We start from the raw sequence: 16534 nt of genomic DNA, 5'->3' as shown, positions 1-16534 counted from the left end.
GCCACAAGAGGAATAATACAGCCAATCCCCACGCAGAATGAGCCAGATCATTGACCTCTGACTTAACTTCGAATAAGATAATCCATCACATCACATTGCTTATACACTTATTTTCCCATTTACAGCTATGATACAACAACACAATTATATGAGCAGGTCAGCATGTTCAAGGGCCTGTTGTGCTAAGGAGATAATGGCAGCCAGTGTCAGAACGAGGGCGCTCTGTGATGAATTGAGCGGAGGAATGAAGACAAAGTGTTACCTTCCTCCTAATACAGAGATTTAAAGAGGGCGCAGCCATCACAGAGCAAAATGGAATAGCAGAACGAAGAGTGAAACAGAGGTCAGAGAGAGGGAGGGAGGAACCAAAACATGGGAGGAAAAAAAAGAGAGATAAAAAAACACCATGGCAGGAAGATGAAGAGAGAAAATGCAGAGATTACTATAAAATGAGAAGAGAATAGTAGACAAAACAAAGAGGAGAGGTCACAAGCTGATGGATAAAGACAAAAACAGACATGCTGCAGGTGCACCACAAATTTCCTTTGAAACCTTTTGCCAAGGCCAACTTAGTTTTGCCTAGCTCTTTGTTTCCTTGTGATCTCACTTGCCTGACAACCAAGTCTCCCCTGTGTTTGAAGCTCATGCTGCCCGCAAATCTGTCTCGCACCATCATGCTTCCACCTTCAGCACGATCAACCCCAGCCCTCTACATTTGCTATTATTTTGCTTCTCCAAGGTTTTAATTATTCTGGAGTGAATCTGGTGAAATATTTAATCGAGTCAGTCTACCCTAGGTGCTTAACATTTATTCTTGCATGCTCGCATGCCACAGCGGTAACAGGCAAACGTCATTCGTTGGTCATAGGCACCATTTTTGTAGTTTTTTGTGGCACCTCACTATGTGATGTCTATCACAAATTTATGTTAATCTATTAACAAAAATACAGCACACGTTTGCAACTAACATGAACCACCATGGTGAAGGTTAATTTTACACCTCTGAGGCGCCCCATACATACCGAGCTTTAAGAGCCAGCCTTCCCTGTCGGGGTTGAAGAAGGTGTGCGTCAGATCGTTCCCGTCGTCTAAATAAAATAAATGTCACCGCACAGCCAGGAAACTACCCGTCAGCTTGCTGGTCCGTAACTACGCTTCTCTGCGCCGTGTCAGCCAGCGTGCTAGCTAGCAAGTAGGCAAGCTAGCTAGCCGCACAAAATGCTAGCACAGTTCGATAGCTACGTTTAGTAGCGGTTTTAGATACGGGCGGTTGCCCGGGGCGGCATCACGGGCATCGGTAAATAAATAAATAAATAAATTTTTTTTAAAAATTGCTCGTACTCATGCTGCCCCGACGTCAGCCAGCGCATATTGGGAATGGCATAGGCACCGATCGGTTTTCTATCGCCCATTTGCTGGGAGTAAGGGCGCCCTCCGTTTGTGAGGTGCGCCTGCTGCTTGCGGCGCAGAGAGGAGAGGGCGGGGCGGCGGGGGATTCTCTGGCTGGAGCAGCATCTAATAACCAACTCGCAAAATAAAACAAAATAAACACAAACCAACAAACACGAAAACACCAGTCATTATAATACAGACTTATAATTTGCACCGATGTTTTTTCGAAATTCTATACACGAAAAGTGAGCGCGAGAGCCCTCGGTGCGCCTGCTTGCTGCTGAAGTCAAAGTAAACTTTATTGTCATCTCCGCTACATACAGTCCAGTATATAGAGACGAGACGACGAGGCTCCAGTTACAGCAGTTCAAGTAAACAAACAATATATATAGGAAGAGTAAGAAAATAAATGTACACTTTAGGACTCGGGATAAAAGGATCAATAACAATTTAAAATTTACAGTTTGATGATTTAAAGTCCCACACACAACCCGTCGAAAGGGGAGGGGGGCCGGCTGCTTCCAAATAGAGCGCATTTCATTCATAATGATGTAAATCCAAGCCCGTTATGTATTCATGATTTGAATCCTGGGTTGTGTGAAATCCCAGAAATACACCTTAGACAAAGTGAATCTGTGAACTAAGGTGTCGGTGTGTGTCCATCCTCCTCTTGTGTCAGGAACGAAGATCCTCTGTTATTTATATTTAGCAGTTAAATAAAGGCTTGATTTAATGCAGTGTTCTCAGGTCTTCCTTTTCCTTTCTGTATTTTCCATTTGAAGTCATGACTCTGGTCGATTTCTGTGTGCTTGATTCAAGTGTCCATATCTTTTGCCACAAATCCTTCGCTGCCTTTCTTACCAACAACTTACCATAAACTTTTCAACAGTTTCCTCATTACCTTTATAAACTTTAGCTTAAGGCTGCCTTCCACACCATCATCGGCAAGGAATCCCACAGAACAGCAGATTAACTAGTATATACACACACTCCCTCATGACTACTCGCTCCATTTTTAGATCCATCAGTAAATACCGACATGATTAAAATAATTCTTTACATAACTGGAATTCTTTCTTGTTTTTTCTTCTTCTTTGTTCTTGCTTTACCAACCGACTTATTGGTGCATTAGCGCCGCCTGCTGGATAGAATTTAATATAAAAAATAAAAGATTTCTGGGTTAATCTGCTTGGGGTCCCCAAATGTTCCATTCAGCCTGTTTTGCCATACTTTTCCAGAATTACGTTGACAGAATTTAAAACAAACAAGCAAACAAACTACACTGATTAAGGACTTTTATTCATTTATTTATTTTATTCAGTATTAGCATAGCCTCCATAGCCTTCTGTTGCTATAATGTAGTGTTTTACTCATTTGCCTAATAAGTAAGAGAACTCCGAGACACAAATTCCTTGGGGGCTGTGTCAGGAAGGGCATCTGGCAAGAAAATCTGCCAAATCAAACATGTGGAACTACCTGCTCTGGTGAAGGGAGCAGCTGAAAATAGTTCTAAATGAGCATAAACTTTCTCTGCTCAGTAGTCTGCTTATGCTTCCATCTCATAACCCATGCCTTCTGCAGAGAAAGCATTAACAATGCACACCAACATCAGCTCAACACCACCTTGACAATGAGTGCAAGTAAACTGTAATCACTGTTTATGTGAGTAAAACACTGAGATTTTATTACTAAGCACATGCAGGTTTTTTGTGATGAAGATTTTTTCGTGTGCATGAATGAGCTGATTTTCCAAACTGTATCTTTAATCCCCCCTTAACTTTAGAAAAAACACTAATTTAACCCCTAACCTCATGTCCTGAGGTATGTATCAACTTCCATTGTGATGATGAGCAAAGACTTTCTCCTTCAGACTAGCACACACGTGTGGTTCATCCAACAAGATCATAGAGCCATGCCCAGAGACCATCAAAGTATTAATTATTTCTAGGGCTACAGTAAAGTGGAGGTGGCCTTCGATGTGGCATAGGGGTGTGGTAAAGAGGTCCACATCAGGGCTGCTTGTGTATCGACTGAAGCAGAACCACCAAGGCCCAGAGGCTGAAGATGTTGCACAACAGCAGAAGGCAGTGCAGACAAAATGCACAGTACAGTTTTCGCTAACATAATTCAGAATTTCTTACAGCAACCTTTCGGTATGTAGGATTATTAAAGGTGGCCAGAGTTGAGCCGCCAAGTGGTCAAATCCTGACCAATGGATGGCTTTGGAAAATGAAAAAAGTGGAAATGAAAGGAAGGCCTCCTCGCAAGTATAATTTGTGTCTCATTTTAAAATAACCCCAACATGCTCATTATTTATAAAATACAGTATCATTTGAGTTGTTTTTCTTTCCTTTTTAAATAAAACCAAATGTAGTCAGACAGTAATACTCAATAAAACAAAAACAGCAACCCTTACTCACAGGGGGACACCACAACCCCACATGTTTGAGTTTTACTCCAGATGTCCTTCCTGAAACAAGCCCAAAAGGATTGTTGTATCCAGCATTGAACTAGGGAGCTTTTGCACATCAGGCATGTGTGTATACCACTAAACTACAGAGCTACCAAAATCAAACAACCAACCAATCAAACCAATAGACAAACATTCTCACACTTGCATCCATAAGTTTTAATGACACTATTTGTGTTATAGTTGTGCTTTTGTACACCAGCACAGTAGGAGTGACTGAAGTGCAGGTCAGCCTTAATCCTTAAAACTTAAGTCATTTTATAAAAGTACTAAAATAACTGTTTAGGAATTGCATGCACACTGACACATTTCTAGAGTAAGTGGATGAACTCACAGAATTTGAAACATAAAACAGTTTTTAATACTCAGCCTTTATTGCAGTCGCCTTCAGATCCTGCTTGTTTGTGGGTCTCTACCCTCAGTTTTGTCTTCAGTAACTGAAAAGCATGCTCTTTAAATCAGGTGACTAACATGGCCACTAAGAACATTTCTTTGCCTTGAGAAACACTTGGATTGCTTTTTCAGAATACTGTGGAGTTGCGTCCAGTCAGTTTTAGAGCATTTGTCTGAATCTTAGCAGAAAGTACAGCCCTGTACACTCCACACTGGCTACGTCTTCCATGCCATAACATTCCCTGCGCTGTGTTTGACAAATAATCATGAGCGATTCCTTTCCTTTTCTCCTTTTAGAAATCTTATCACCTCATTTTGATTTTTCGCTTTAGTTTCATTTGAAGTTTTCATTTCTTTTTATTGCAAATGCTGCATCTGCGATGAAGGTGCTTTACTCTGGTGAAGAAAGCTTGCTGCTCGTCTAGAAGCCCGTGCACTGCCCCATGCAGTCCTTCTGTCATCGTGATTATGAGATGATAGTGAGAAAGCCCCTCTTTGAACCAGTGCTGATACAGGGTTTCCTCTCATCGCAGTGTGACTTGTGAACAATGCTGGAGTTCATATTTATAACAGATGAACAGGAGCTGCAAGCAGACTCGCTTACACGAGTATCATCTGCGCGCTGCTTGAGCGGAGGAGTTAACACATTATATATTTGCTTACATTTGATTACTGAGCTAGAAATAGTCACGAATCAACATCTTATGCATTCTTCTACTTTGTGTGTGTGTGTGTGTGTGTCCGTGCGCGCGCGTGTACATCCTTTGATAAGAAAACTTCGAAAAAAATATTTCGAAGTTTTCACGCAGTTATGACAGATGCCCCCTTCTGTGGATGTGAGCGCGTGCGTTTCTGTTTCTTTAGATTAGCATTTTTTCCGCTCAATGTGTCCGATTGATAAATATCGATTTGAATGTGTCCGCTGTTGTTTCGGCTCAGGTTTGTCTAGAGAAGCAAGTCAGAAGGAAGTCTGCAAACATTTAAAAAAACTTAACTTGTCAGCTGGTTTAACGTTTCAGTCAGGAAGCGAGAAAGACAATGCGGAAGATAATAAACGCCGTGCAGTTGTGTGTGGGTGCGCGCACAGTGGCGCGCGCGCGTGAGTAAACCGCGTAGAAGCGCGAGCCACCAAAGAGGGGTTCCCTTTACCTTACAGTCGGCGAAGGGTGCAGAGCAGGGGCTTCTTTTTCTTCTTTTTATATGCGTTTACGCTTGGACAGCAGCGACGGAGAGCTGCAGAGCACCGAGTGGATACGCGCTCCTTTTGGTCTCCGTCGCGTTTGAACTTTTCTCAAAGTGAAATGACCAGATTTGAAGGTTAGAGTGACGCGTCTTTGCGCCTGTAGTCGTGCGCTCTCACGACGAATTCAGCTCGCCAATGCCCAAGGAGTGCAGGAGAAAGAGCTCCAAGGACTTCGGGTTCTCGGTGAGTGGGATAAATGAGGCGTCTCGTTTAGAGCGAAGAGTGGCTGCCAAGTCTTCGCAGATTTGCGATGAGCTCATTGAGACAGCCGCTCAGATCGCTCCGTCGTCCGGACCGCCGATTGTGATGGATGCGCCCCGGGTACCGCAGGTCACCATCACCCCGGAGGGGGGCGGCTGCTCCCGGGAGATGCAGCAGGAGGACTGGGATCGGGCGGTGGACGGTACGCTGCGCAGGAAACTGTCCAACTCTTCGATCTCCTCCACGGGATCCTCCGCCGTGGAGTCCGAGGATGATTTACTGAGTGACAACGAGAGCAAAAGCAAAGGCATCGTCACTTTAGAGCATCTGGTGGAGCCCGGAGAAGTGAGTAAACTGCAAAGAGCTAGCGATCTAATGGTCGGTGCAAGGTCGCCACGACGGTTCATTTTCTCTTAAACAGTGAAAAATAACCGAATGCACAGCTAACAACAGTAAAGGTGGAGAAATACCACTCTGGGTTTTTTTTTATTTATTTTTTTTCAAACTGCAATCCTGACTCCCATCTGTGTGCCTTTGCAAATGAGCTATTACACCGTGAAGAGCTGAGGGTTAAAAAAGAAGAAGAAGAAGAGGGCAAAGCAATAAAATAAACAGCACTTAAACAGCAAGCTACTTCCTAACGAAAGACCCACGGGGACTGTTTTACTGCAGAGAACAGGCAATTACAGAGTGATAACAGCATCCTTTCATTTTATATTGTTTAGTTTAGTTTTCAAACGACATAAACACACAGTCTGATTTCTCCAGAAACACATCCCCCTGGGAAACCAGTCACGTCTACATTTCAAGCTATCTTGCATCTCTTGTTTTGGTCATGGAAGTGTGTTCTGGGAAATTTCAGTTATGAGTTATACTGGTCTGACAGGTGTCTCTTGCTCTCTATACAAATACATATGTGTGAAGATGCTTTGAGGTCTTTCAATAGCATTGGCAGAAAGCACAGGAGCATTGTGAAACTCTGGGTCACTCTGACCCATTTAAGTGATGTTATCACTCCTTATTTTTAATTGGTCATTAGAGCCTTTCCCATTCTATTAATGACCAGGCTGTAAGTAAAGAAACTGACATGAAAATGCTGCTAAAAGCTGGTTAGCCTTTGTTGCATGGAATGTGTTGGATGACTGATGTCAGAGTTATGTATCATCTTATTTACTGGTTTTTATCTTCAAGGCCACATGAAACTCCTTGAGAGAAAAATACAGCCTTTTTTTCAATGGGATGTTTTGCACAAAAGATTGTGCACAGCTCAAGTAATGCAAATTATTAATGTCAAAAACGGACCTGTTGAACGTCAAGCTTGATATATTTTGAAACTGTAAGTCTCGGCCTTTTCCCTCCTTAAGCACACAGGCTTGTGTTGAAGGACTGGCCTTTCACCCTCACTGTGGGTGGAAATTTGTTTGTATTTCACATTCTTGTGGCTGACAAGTGTCAGGGGACATGCTTGCGTGGGCATTAAAACTGAGCTGTCTATCAAATCACATGATCTCTCTGATTATTGTACAATTACATCCGAACAGAATGTTTTTGCAGTTCTGGAGCTCGATAGCTGTCGCTTCACATGAGCTGCTGGGAAGTTGAGTGCGATCACAGTGAGTCACATCTGTGTTTCTTCACTCTGAAAGCATAATCTGCTTTTTGTCTTCATTGTCACCACTCTTAGATTCAGACTTTCTCTTGGCTAGCGTGCGCCTGAAAAGCTGACCATTTCTCTTTGCTTTTCCATACAAGGTCCGGATCTGTCACTTTCTTTTAAACAGACTGAACACACATGGCCCGTGTGACCCAGAGGACGATCTCGCTGAACGTCACGGTGTCCAGTCTGTTAGATTCCTTCCTAAATAAAAGGTCATTTTCGTAACTTAAAATGGAAAGAAAATGTCACTTGTGTCAACGCTGATAAAAGCTACTGTTATGCTCCTCTCCCATCAACCCACACTCCAGCCCACACAAGGACGCCCACACACAGAGTAGCATAGGCTAACTTGTCATTGTGTAATAAAGTTTTTGTGGTCAGTACCCAATTTTAGATTTGGCCTTTGACATTTAACAAAGAAGCACCTCAGGAAGTCAAATACACTCACGTATCAGTAGCTTTTACTTGTTTACATTTCAGGGCAGACGCTGCACACAGATTAAGAGATGTTTTTAGCCGACTAAACAGCAGGTGGACGCGTTCATTTGCCAATCTCGCAGTGCTTTGCATTCAATTACCACGTCAAGGTGGCTTCACGTGGAAGGCATGAGTTATCGTGGCTGGTTTAGCAGAACCTGACTGAGTCACATGAAGTCTGATTTCAGCTATGTGTGTGTGTGAGTAAGAGCTTTTCTTTTTGGAGTGTTGTTTTTGACTCCTTTGTTCAGATCAGCCTGTTGAGTCAGTGTCTCACTCACACAGTACGGTGTTACAAAGAAAGGTGCGCCTGACGGAGCAGAAAAACATTGTTGAAGGGTGACCTTTAAGCAAACATTACACTAGTCCTGGAGCTGGATTCCTTTTAATTTGAAAGAGCAAACACGCATTATTCCACAGCTGGTGAATAATTATGAGACATTATTTGATAACTACTTAACTTTAAAGCACTTTGCTGCAAAAAGCAACTAAAATGCAAGACACTGTTAAGGATTCAGCCACTGTTTAAAAAAAAATCTTTTTGGTATCCTGCTCTTATTAGATCTCTATGCAATTACTCAGATGATGGAGAAAGAGAAAAGCTTTCTTCTGCACAGTTTTTCAAGTTTTTCTCATCTTCACTTTTGGGTTGCATTTTTGTTTTAAGATCTAAACTATACTTTTTATCATTAAAAAAAAATTCCATGCTTTTTAAAATTTAACATATGTTCTTTTAAGCTCTGATATGGTTTTATGACCTGTGAATATCTCTGTATTGAACCGAGTTAGTCATCTAATTTAACATGAGTCTCTGTGTCTGTGGAGGCTGATCTCCTTTAGACAAAATCAGAGTAACATAATCAGTCATGGAAACATGCATCGTTGCCAACAACCTCATAATGTAATGCATAATAATAGGTATAGGTCACAGATGTCAGCTTACCACAGAATAACTCTTCATTAGACTTTGCTAATATTAGATAAGCAGAGCTCAGAATGCTGGCACTTTACTTGCAAATGCATTTTTTCACTGTTGCGCCATTGGTGCTTTTTTCTTCCTAAGTAAAACTCTTAAGTGCTTTTCTTTTTTCCATCACCTTTGCCGAGGCATGTTTTGAGCTGCTATTCTTTCTCTAGCAAAAACGCACTGTAAGCAGACCGTGCTTTTCAGGTTCCAACATGCGAGTGAAACCAGTATAATATCCAGTGTTATCAGTCCAAACTCTTCCGTCATCAAGGTCAGTGCAGCGCAGGGTGAACGATGTGAAGTTTCAATGTCAGACTGTGTTTAAAATCTAAATAATGGCCTAAGAGCTGCAGGGTCGTTATGTTTACGATAAAGCGCAGAATTCAGATCTAAGCCTCTGGTTCCTCTTGCTTGTGGATGACAGCAAATTATTCCTAAATACTAAGATTCCACTGAATTTCAGCCAGTAGCCACTCGAGCTTTTCTTACGTTTTTTTCCTCACTAATGTGCTGAAAATGTGTGCACTTAAAGTACTCACATTAACTGATAAATCAAGAAAAGCATCTGAAATTAAATCTGCTTGCTTGTGGAAGTCTTCACAGTGCAGTCTTATCAGCAAACAAGTAAGAGTAAAATCAAGTGAAGCATATCACCTGACATTTAAGAGAGCCCCGGCTGGCCCCTGAAGACTTCTGCTATTAGCGAGGATGGTAAACTGTGAGATACTCAAGCATGAGCTGAGGGTTTCACTGAGAGAAGAGCCCCTGTTTCGTTTCCTCTTTCGATCAGAGCACACAGAATGTAATGACCTCCCCAGGCTAAAACCTAAACTCCAAGGACATACACTGGTCTTTCTATCCAAAAAGTGGGAATGCACTTATTTTGCTTTAGTTGCACTTCTAATTAGTTTTGAGATGATCTGAAGAAGCACAAAAATCTTAGTGTTTTATTTAAGATGTGGTAAGTTTTCTTGGAGGAAAGATAAACAGGCAGTTCCACGTAAGTGTGAAGCATTTTTGTGTTTCTGTAAAAATGCAAGCTGTTAATGTGTTTGTTCTGAGCGTGGTGTGAGACAGAGAAAGAGAAAGAAGAAGAAGTTGGGGATGATGGTAAAAGCAATCCATAAAAAACAAAACAGATTCACCAAGAAAACATGGAATACTCCTGAGTCATGTCATTTTATTTTTATCTCCTAAATTTTTATTAGCTAAGATGACAAATCCTACTTAAAGGTGCATTCCAGATTTTTCCACTGCAACCAGGAAATGAATTAAGCTGCAAACAGGCTCCTGGTTTTTCAGCAGGAGGTTTTGGAGACTTAGATTCTCTCACTGTGAATCAAAGTTGTCAGCAAATCACCACGCCGCGTTGGAGATGCTGAATAGAGATGCTGAATGAGATAAGAGTTTCCACTGAAATGACATTTAACTGACCTAGATAGGGGGTTTCATGCAGAGGAAAACCAAAAACCTGGCATCAGCCTCACTGGGCAGAGTTTCCGTGTGATCAGATAACTACTCAGTGAACAAAGTGGAGTGGACGAAGGCCCGTTAACGCCACTCTTTCCTGCTATCAGACCAATAAAGAGCCCACAGTTAGACCCAAGTGCTTAAAATAATTCTTAACTTTAGCAGGTTTTGAAATGTTGTATTTCTTTTAACTCAACATGAATTAATTTCCTTTCTCTTTGTTCTCTTGCATGACTTCACCAGAGCAAACCACCGTGGTGGAAGCTAAAGACGTTCGTCCACTGGCCGTTCAGTGTGTCCCAGAGGAAAAGAATAAACTGGGTCCAGTTAGCCGGGCATAAAGGTGTGATCTATTCACATAAACCACACTTGACTCGGACAAATTACATAATATTTGTCCACCACTTTAGTGGAAGTAAATACTGAAGTTGTTTCCTCATATTTATTGCTGCCCTGAACTTTGCTATACATTAATCATGTCAGACCAGACATTAGTCATTGAACTGCCACCTCTGTATTACAGAGGTTTGTGATGCCCGGTAGAGAAGAACACGTAGCAAGGGAGTCATGTCTTATGGTGCCTACTCATCCTCTCCAGGTGCTGCCCCCCGACTAAACCAAAGCATTTCCTGAAAATCTGCTGTTGTATGAAAGTACCAAATTCTCCCAACATCGCCTGGTAAAAGCTGACAGTAACTAAAAAACAATTTGGCAAGAAAAATCCATTACAATTGCACCCCAGCTATAGACTGTATATAAAAGATGGACGTAGCTAGGACTAGTTTTTGAAAGCTCTTTCTGAAGCTTCAGGTTGCTTTTTTGGAACCTGATGTGAACATATTCAGACAAGAGGCTGGTAGGCTGCGTTACACGCTAACTCTAGCAGTCCTGGTTAGCGACTGTGTGGGTGACACAATGCCTGCTAATTAGTACTAAGTAACTATCATACTATTAAAACAGTAGATTGTTATGCAACAAATATACATTTTGGACAGTCCATTCCTAATGTTGTTTGTCAGATAATCGTATTAAAGTGCTCCAGAAAACAAATACAGTCAAAGCACAAAGTTCTATGGCTAAATTAGGTAGATGAAAGGAGTTGAACCTAGTCAAAGAATCCACCTGCCATTCAAAGATGTCACACACTGAACTTTCTATAGGATTTCAGTCTGTGTGTAGTAAGGATCAAAGTTAGTGGCATGGCATATTTGACTGATAGCCGCTATTATCCTATTATTCGTTTAAAATAGCCTATTTCAAGGATTTTATTGCGTCTTAATACAATTTCAGCCCTGTTTTGTTGTCAAGAAGAGGCAAAGAAATGGGAAAGACTAAAGCCATTTTTAAGCATGACTGAATTTGGTATTTGTTACATGAGGGTCAGAGGGCGGTTCTTTTGGAACCTGCCTCAAGTGACCGATCAAAGAACTGCAGCAACTTTAGGTACCTCCTTGTTTTTCATCCACAGAAGTCTTTGCTTGGTTACGAGTCATTTAATTTAATTTAAAAGAAAATGTAACGTTACTTTAGAGTACCTACTTGTCACAGACAATGAATTTACATTGAAGGACACTTTAATTTCCCAGTATCTCCCAAGTCTCCACATGCAGGTATATTTACCTCACACTGGCAAAATCAGGCCGTTGTTCATTCCTGTCTTCATCTAATCTCAGGCAACTTCAAAGCAGCAGATGAGGGCACCATTCTGAAAAAGTTCTCAGAGAACGAGATGCAGTGTTTCGAGAAGCTGAGGAATGACGCATTGCTCCCGTTTGTGCCTGGATACCACGGTGTTGTGGAAAAAGACGGAGAGTCTTTCCTTCATATGACTGATTTACTGGCAAACTTTGACCTTCCTAATGTTATGGACTGCAAAATGGGAGTAAGGTATGAAAGTTATGTCTTCACTGTCTTATTTACATGTAATTAATTTTTATGCACTGTTTTTATTGTGTTTTTTTTAATGAATTAATAGGAAAGTGCAGGCGAGTGATGGTACATACAGCTTAAAGTGGTTTTGCTCTACAAGGGAACACCTGTTCTAACTGCAGGCTATATGCTTGGCTTCCTGCCACAGCGGGTGGGGTGTCTCAGTGTATCATGTGCACAAATAGGCAAACACACACATGCGCTCGCACACGCGCATACAAACACACAATGGCATACATATATGCTTGAATGCACACATGAGCGTATACATGCATATGTTAGTGCATGCAGAGGCATGCAGGTACTGACACTCACCCCTCTGAGGGTTTTGTTTCCGGTTCAGCAAAAAAAATACGCAGACGCACATACGCACACGGACTTAGAGACACTGACTCAAAAAAAACACACACGCAGAAGAGTTACACACACTACACTTACAGAAACACCCAGCATAGCGTTTTATTGCCTGTTTGGTGTTTGCGTGTCTTTATTTCTAAACTATTCGTATGCATACACAGAGTTTCACACACTCAGGGTGTCCCTGGAGACTCCCCTTTGTCAAAAACACTCTCAACCACACAGTTGCAAAACCGCTAAGTTGCACAAACACACACTCACGCTTTCACTCAGCTAAATGCTGCACACTGGAGTCTCCTCTTAGCTTCCCTCTTCAGCACAGAGGAAGTGTGGCTCGCAAACTGAAAATGAAATTAGCATCTGTTTGCACGTAACTTTATGCCAACTGTGAGTGTGCTGCTGGAATGTTCATAAACAGAAATAAAGGCTTTTAGAGTTGCAGGTTTTCTTTCCCCCCCTCTTCTGTGCACTGATAAGCTCTTCTAACATTTGCTAGAAGGGTGTAGATCTCTTTGGCTTTTAGCACAACTTAAGAAAAATTGCTCTGTAAAGTTGAGCATGAAAAAGGAGTAGGCGAGTGTTGACTAATCTTACTTATCTTTCATCTTAATTACTCAAGATAAGTGATTAAAGCCAGACAAACCCTGAAAGTCCACTGACATTTCTGTGCCTTTAAACTTCTCACTTCAAATGCCAATAGCCTAAATTCAGCACCTGAAAATCCTTTGCTCCATTCTTGTTGAAGGACCTACCTGGAGGAGGAGCTTGTGAGAGCGAGGGAACGGCCCAAGCCGAGAGAAGACCTCTATAACAAAATGGTGGAGGTAGACAGCGAGGGGCCAACTCCTCACGAGCATTCCCAGCGGGGGGTAACCAAGCCTCGTTACATGCAGTGGAGGGAGTCCATGAGCTCCACTAACACCCTGGGCTTCAGGATAGAGGGAATCAAGGTAAAAGGAATGATGTGGGATATTTTTAGTGTAAAGGAAGGAAAAAATAAACTTACACAAAGGATCTGAATCCGTGTGTATATAAGTCATATCAGGCACTGTAAGGTAAAGCATATAATATTTAATATTTGAATTTCCTTACACCAGTATTTGGACAACAACTGGGGAAATAACTGCCTGTAACATGAAGGCTTTCTCACTGACAATGAACTCAGACTGAACTTCTCTGCTCTTTGGATCTTTTTTAGCTTATTCAAGGTCGCTCTTTTAGTTGCCTTCAATGTTACTCTTTTTTTCATTCTCACTACTCTGATCAGTCACTATTGGCTACACCAAGCATCCCCTTTTTGTTAAAGATCTTTGATAAGCTTGCTGCAGCTACGCAACATCAAACAACAGCAAAACAGAGACAGCAATAGGCACCGAATGTAGTTACGCACTTAGCAGTGGTGCTGATGGAGACTGAAAGAAAGTGAAAGTGAATGATAGCGTGGCTTCATATATATTGAGTCTGCAGCCAAAAATTTTTATTAATTGCAGTTTTAAATCTGAGTTTAACATCTGAGTCATGTGGCCTCCTAGTTACTCTTCCTGTGCTACACAACCTTAAATTCCAGCTGACACACCAGATAATTATCTTGAATTGAACTTATTTTATTGTGTAATGTTCATGTGAGGCATGGTGCCACACTGTGATTAGAATTGTGGCCTCACAGCAAGAACGTCTTGGGTTCGAATCCACCATTCCTGTGTGGAGTTTGCATGTTCTCCCCGTCCAAAGACATGCAGTTAGTGGGATTAGGCTACTCGGTGCATCTAAATTGCCCATAGGTGTGAACGGTTGGCTCTCTCTCTTTTTTCTTTAGAAAAGTGACGGCACATGTCGAACTGACTTCAAGAAAACAAGATCGAAGCGGGATGTCATCCAAGTCTTCAAGGACTTTGTCGGTGGAAACGTCAACATCGTGGTACGTGGCAGTCAGTTATCCTCTTCACGCACATTTTTATTCATCCGTGTAAGGACTCGGGAGTAGACACACAGTGCAGCGGTGCAGGCGTTAACCTGAAACGGCTCATCAGCTACGAATGCAGCAGCCGAATAGGCTCCCACATCCGCGTTCAGTGTTTGAACAGATAGAAATTGTTTGTAGGCTCTGCCTTTACATTTGAAAAAAGCTCTAAAGGCAAACAAAAACAGCCTCGAAGCGATCTACGAGAGTAAACCACAGAGCAAATATTCGCACTGTGATGCTGTTTGAGTTTTCTATTAGGGAGGAGGTTCTCAAATATACACTCTGCCTACATCCTGTTGTGTTCCAGCTATCTAATCCATCTAATATATGAATTATTTTAATTTTTTTTTCAACCACAGAAGTCATATTTGAGCAAACTGACAGAGATCCAACAAGCCCTGAAGACATCAGAGTTCTTCAAGCGACACGAGGTGAGAGCTCCTCTGCGTACAGTAAAGATGTGTGGCAAATTAAAGGGAAGCAAACAAAGCAGCCAAATAATATTTTTGCACCTGGCACTTCCTCCAAAGCTCCACTCAGGGGAACAAAGAGTTTTTCTTTTTTTTCTTAGAAAATATTATCTTACTTATTTCTTTTTTTTAATGATAGGCTTGAGATCGCCATCAAACACACACCGGGTACTGAGTGTTACGTAATAATATTACTTGCATAAAAAATATTTCAACATGAAACTGGACTGTTAAAGTTTACATAGATACGCGGCCGTGTATCCGTACTGCTTACACTGAACCGTGGCTGAATTATCACATTATTTCTGGCCAGTTGTACGTCATGTAACAGCTAACGATGTGTTGGATTAAAAAGAAAAAGTACTGCTGCAGGGTTTTTTTTAATATGTCGCCCATCTGTATTGATGCAAGAGTGGTTATTAAAAGCAGAAGATGAAGAATCAAAAGCTAATACTAACAGCTTTTTGTTTTATCAGGTCATTGGCAGCTCCCTCCTCTTTATCCATGACCATACGGGCAACGCGCAAGTCTGGATTATTGACTTTGGCAAGACCACGGCATTACCAGAGGGCCAGACATTAAGTCATGACATTCCCTGGCAGGAGGGAAACCGGGAGGATGGTTACCTGTGGGGTTTGGAAAACCTCATCCACACACTGGAGTCTGTGAGCAGTGCCGCCGGCGCAGAAATCGGTAGCTCGGTTACCAAAGAAAACAGCCAAAATACAGAAACACACAGCCAGTGACCTTTGACTCAACGGGTTTAAGGAACAGCAACTATATTGATGGACACTGCGGGATGGTTTCAGATATGATTGATTGGTCGGGGTTATTTTTTTTAAAGCACAGAATACTAAAAATGAAAACAAGAACATGACGGGCATCAAACGTAGATCCGAGGCTCAGGTTTTCACCGTTTTAAATGTAATGTGACCACATTTAGCATCGACACCGGCAAAAAAAACCGACGCTGTGCGACGGATGCTGAACAGAGGGAAGCAGGAAGTTTTGTCACTATAAGGAAAATGATTGAGAAAATGCACCGACACTAATTCAGCCTCCTACACGATGAACAGAAGTAGAAGTGCAGGCATTGTGCATTTCACTTTCAGGATGTTACGAGTGAAAAGCCTCATAAAAATGTGCCTGTTCATTGTCTCAAGAAGAGAGCGAACGAGCACAAGTTACAGACTCATTCTCACGTTACACCACTTACTGTAACCATCAGCCTTCAGTGTATTATTAAAGGTTGGGGCGTATGTTCAGTATGTAACTGTTTGGCTCACAGACCTCACAGTTATAACTACAAAATATAGCACATTCCCAGTATAGCACAGTCTACTGCGTAATGACTGGAGTGTATTATGTGTGTTAGTCTCTGGTGAACTGTCTTTCATTGTATAGCAGATTATTTCTCTTTAATCAAGTTCATTCCTGTGATCAAACTTGTAATCGTTTTTATTTCCGGTGATGGACGTCATCAAATGTAAATGAAATTAAAATGGGAACAACGTTTTTCTTCTATCTTTAGTGGTGGAACACTAT

The 16534-nt window shown here is 41.7% G+C and overlaps 1 protein-coding gene across 1 annotated transcript; it reads left to right on the top strand.

Annotated features, from left to right (window-relative positions):
- The first annotated feature begins 5075 nt into the window (after window positions 1–5075).
- Window positions 5076–16511, top strand: itpka (inositol-trisphosphate 3-kinase A). The gene is made up of 7 exons (XM_005723938.2): window positions 5076–6044; window positions 10514–10613; window positions 11944–12157; window positions 13302–13506; window positions 14373–14474; window positions 14879–14950; window positions 15466–16511. The coding sequence occupies exons 1-7, from the start codon at window positions 5634–5636 to the stop codon at window positions 15733–15735; spliced, it is 1374 nt and encodes a 457-aa protein (XP_005723995.1). The 5' UTR covers window positions 5076–5633; the 3' UTR covers window positions 15736–16511.
- The last annotated feature ends 23 nt before the right edge of the window (window positions 16512–16534 follow it).

This window comes from Pundamilia nyererei, unplaced genomic scaffold, assembly GCF_000239375.1.
Source record: "Pundamilia nyererei isolate P.nyererei 1_Seehausen unplaced genomic scaffold, PunNye1.0 scaffold00010, whole genome shotgun sequence".
NCBI classification, from domain to species: Eukaryota; Metazoa; Chordata; class Actinopteri; order Cichliformes; family Cichlidae; genus Pundamilia; species Pundamilia nyererei.
The sequence above is the reverse complement of the archived record's forward strand: the minus strand, read 5'-3'. Positions and strand labels throughout refer to the sequence as shown.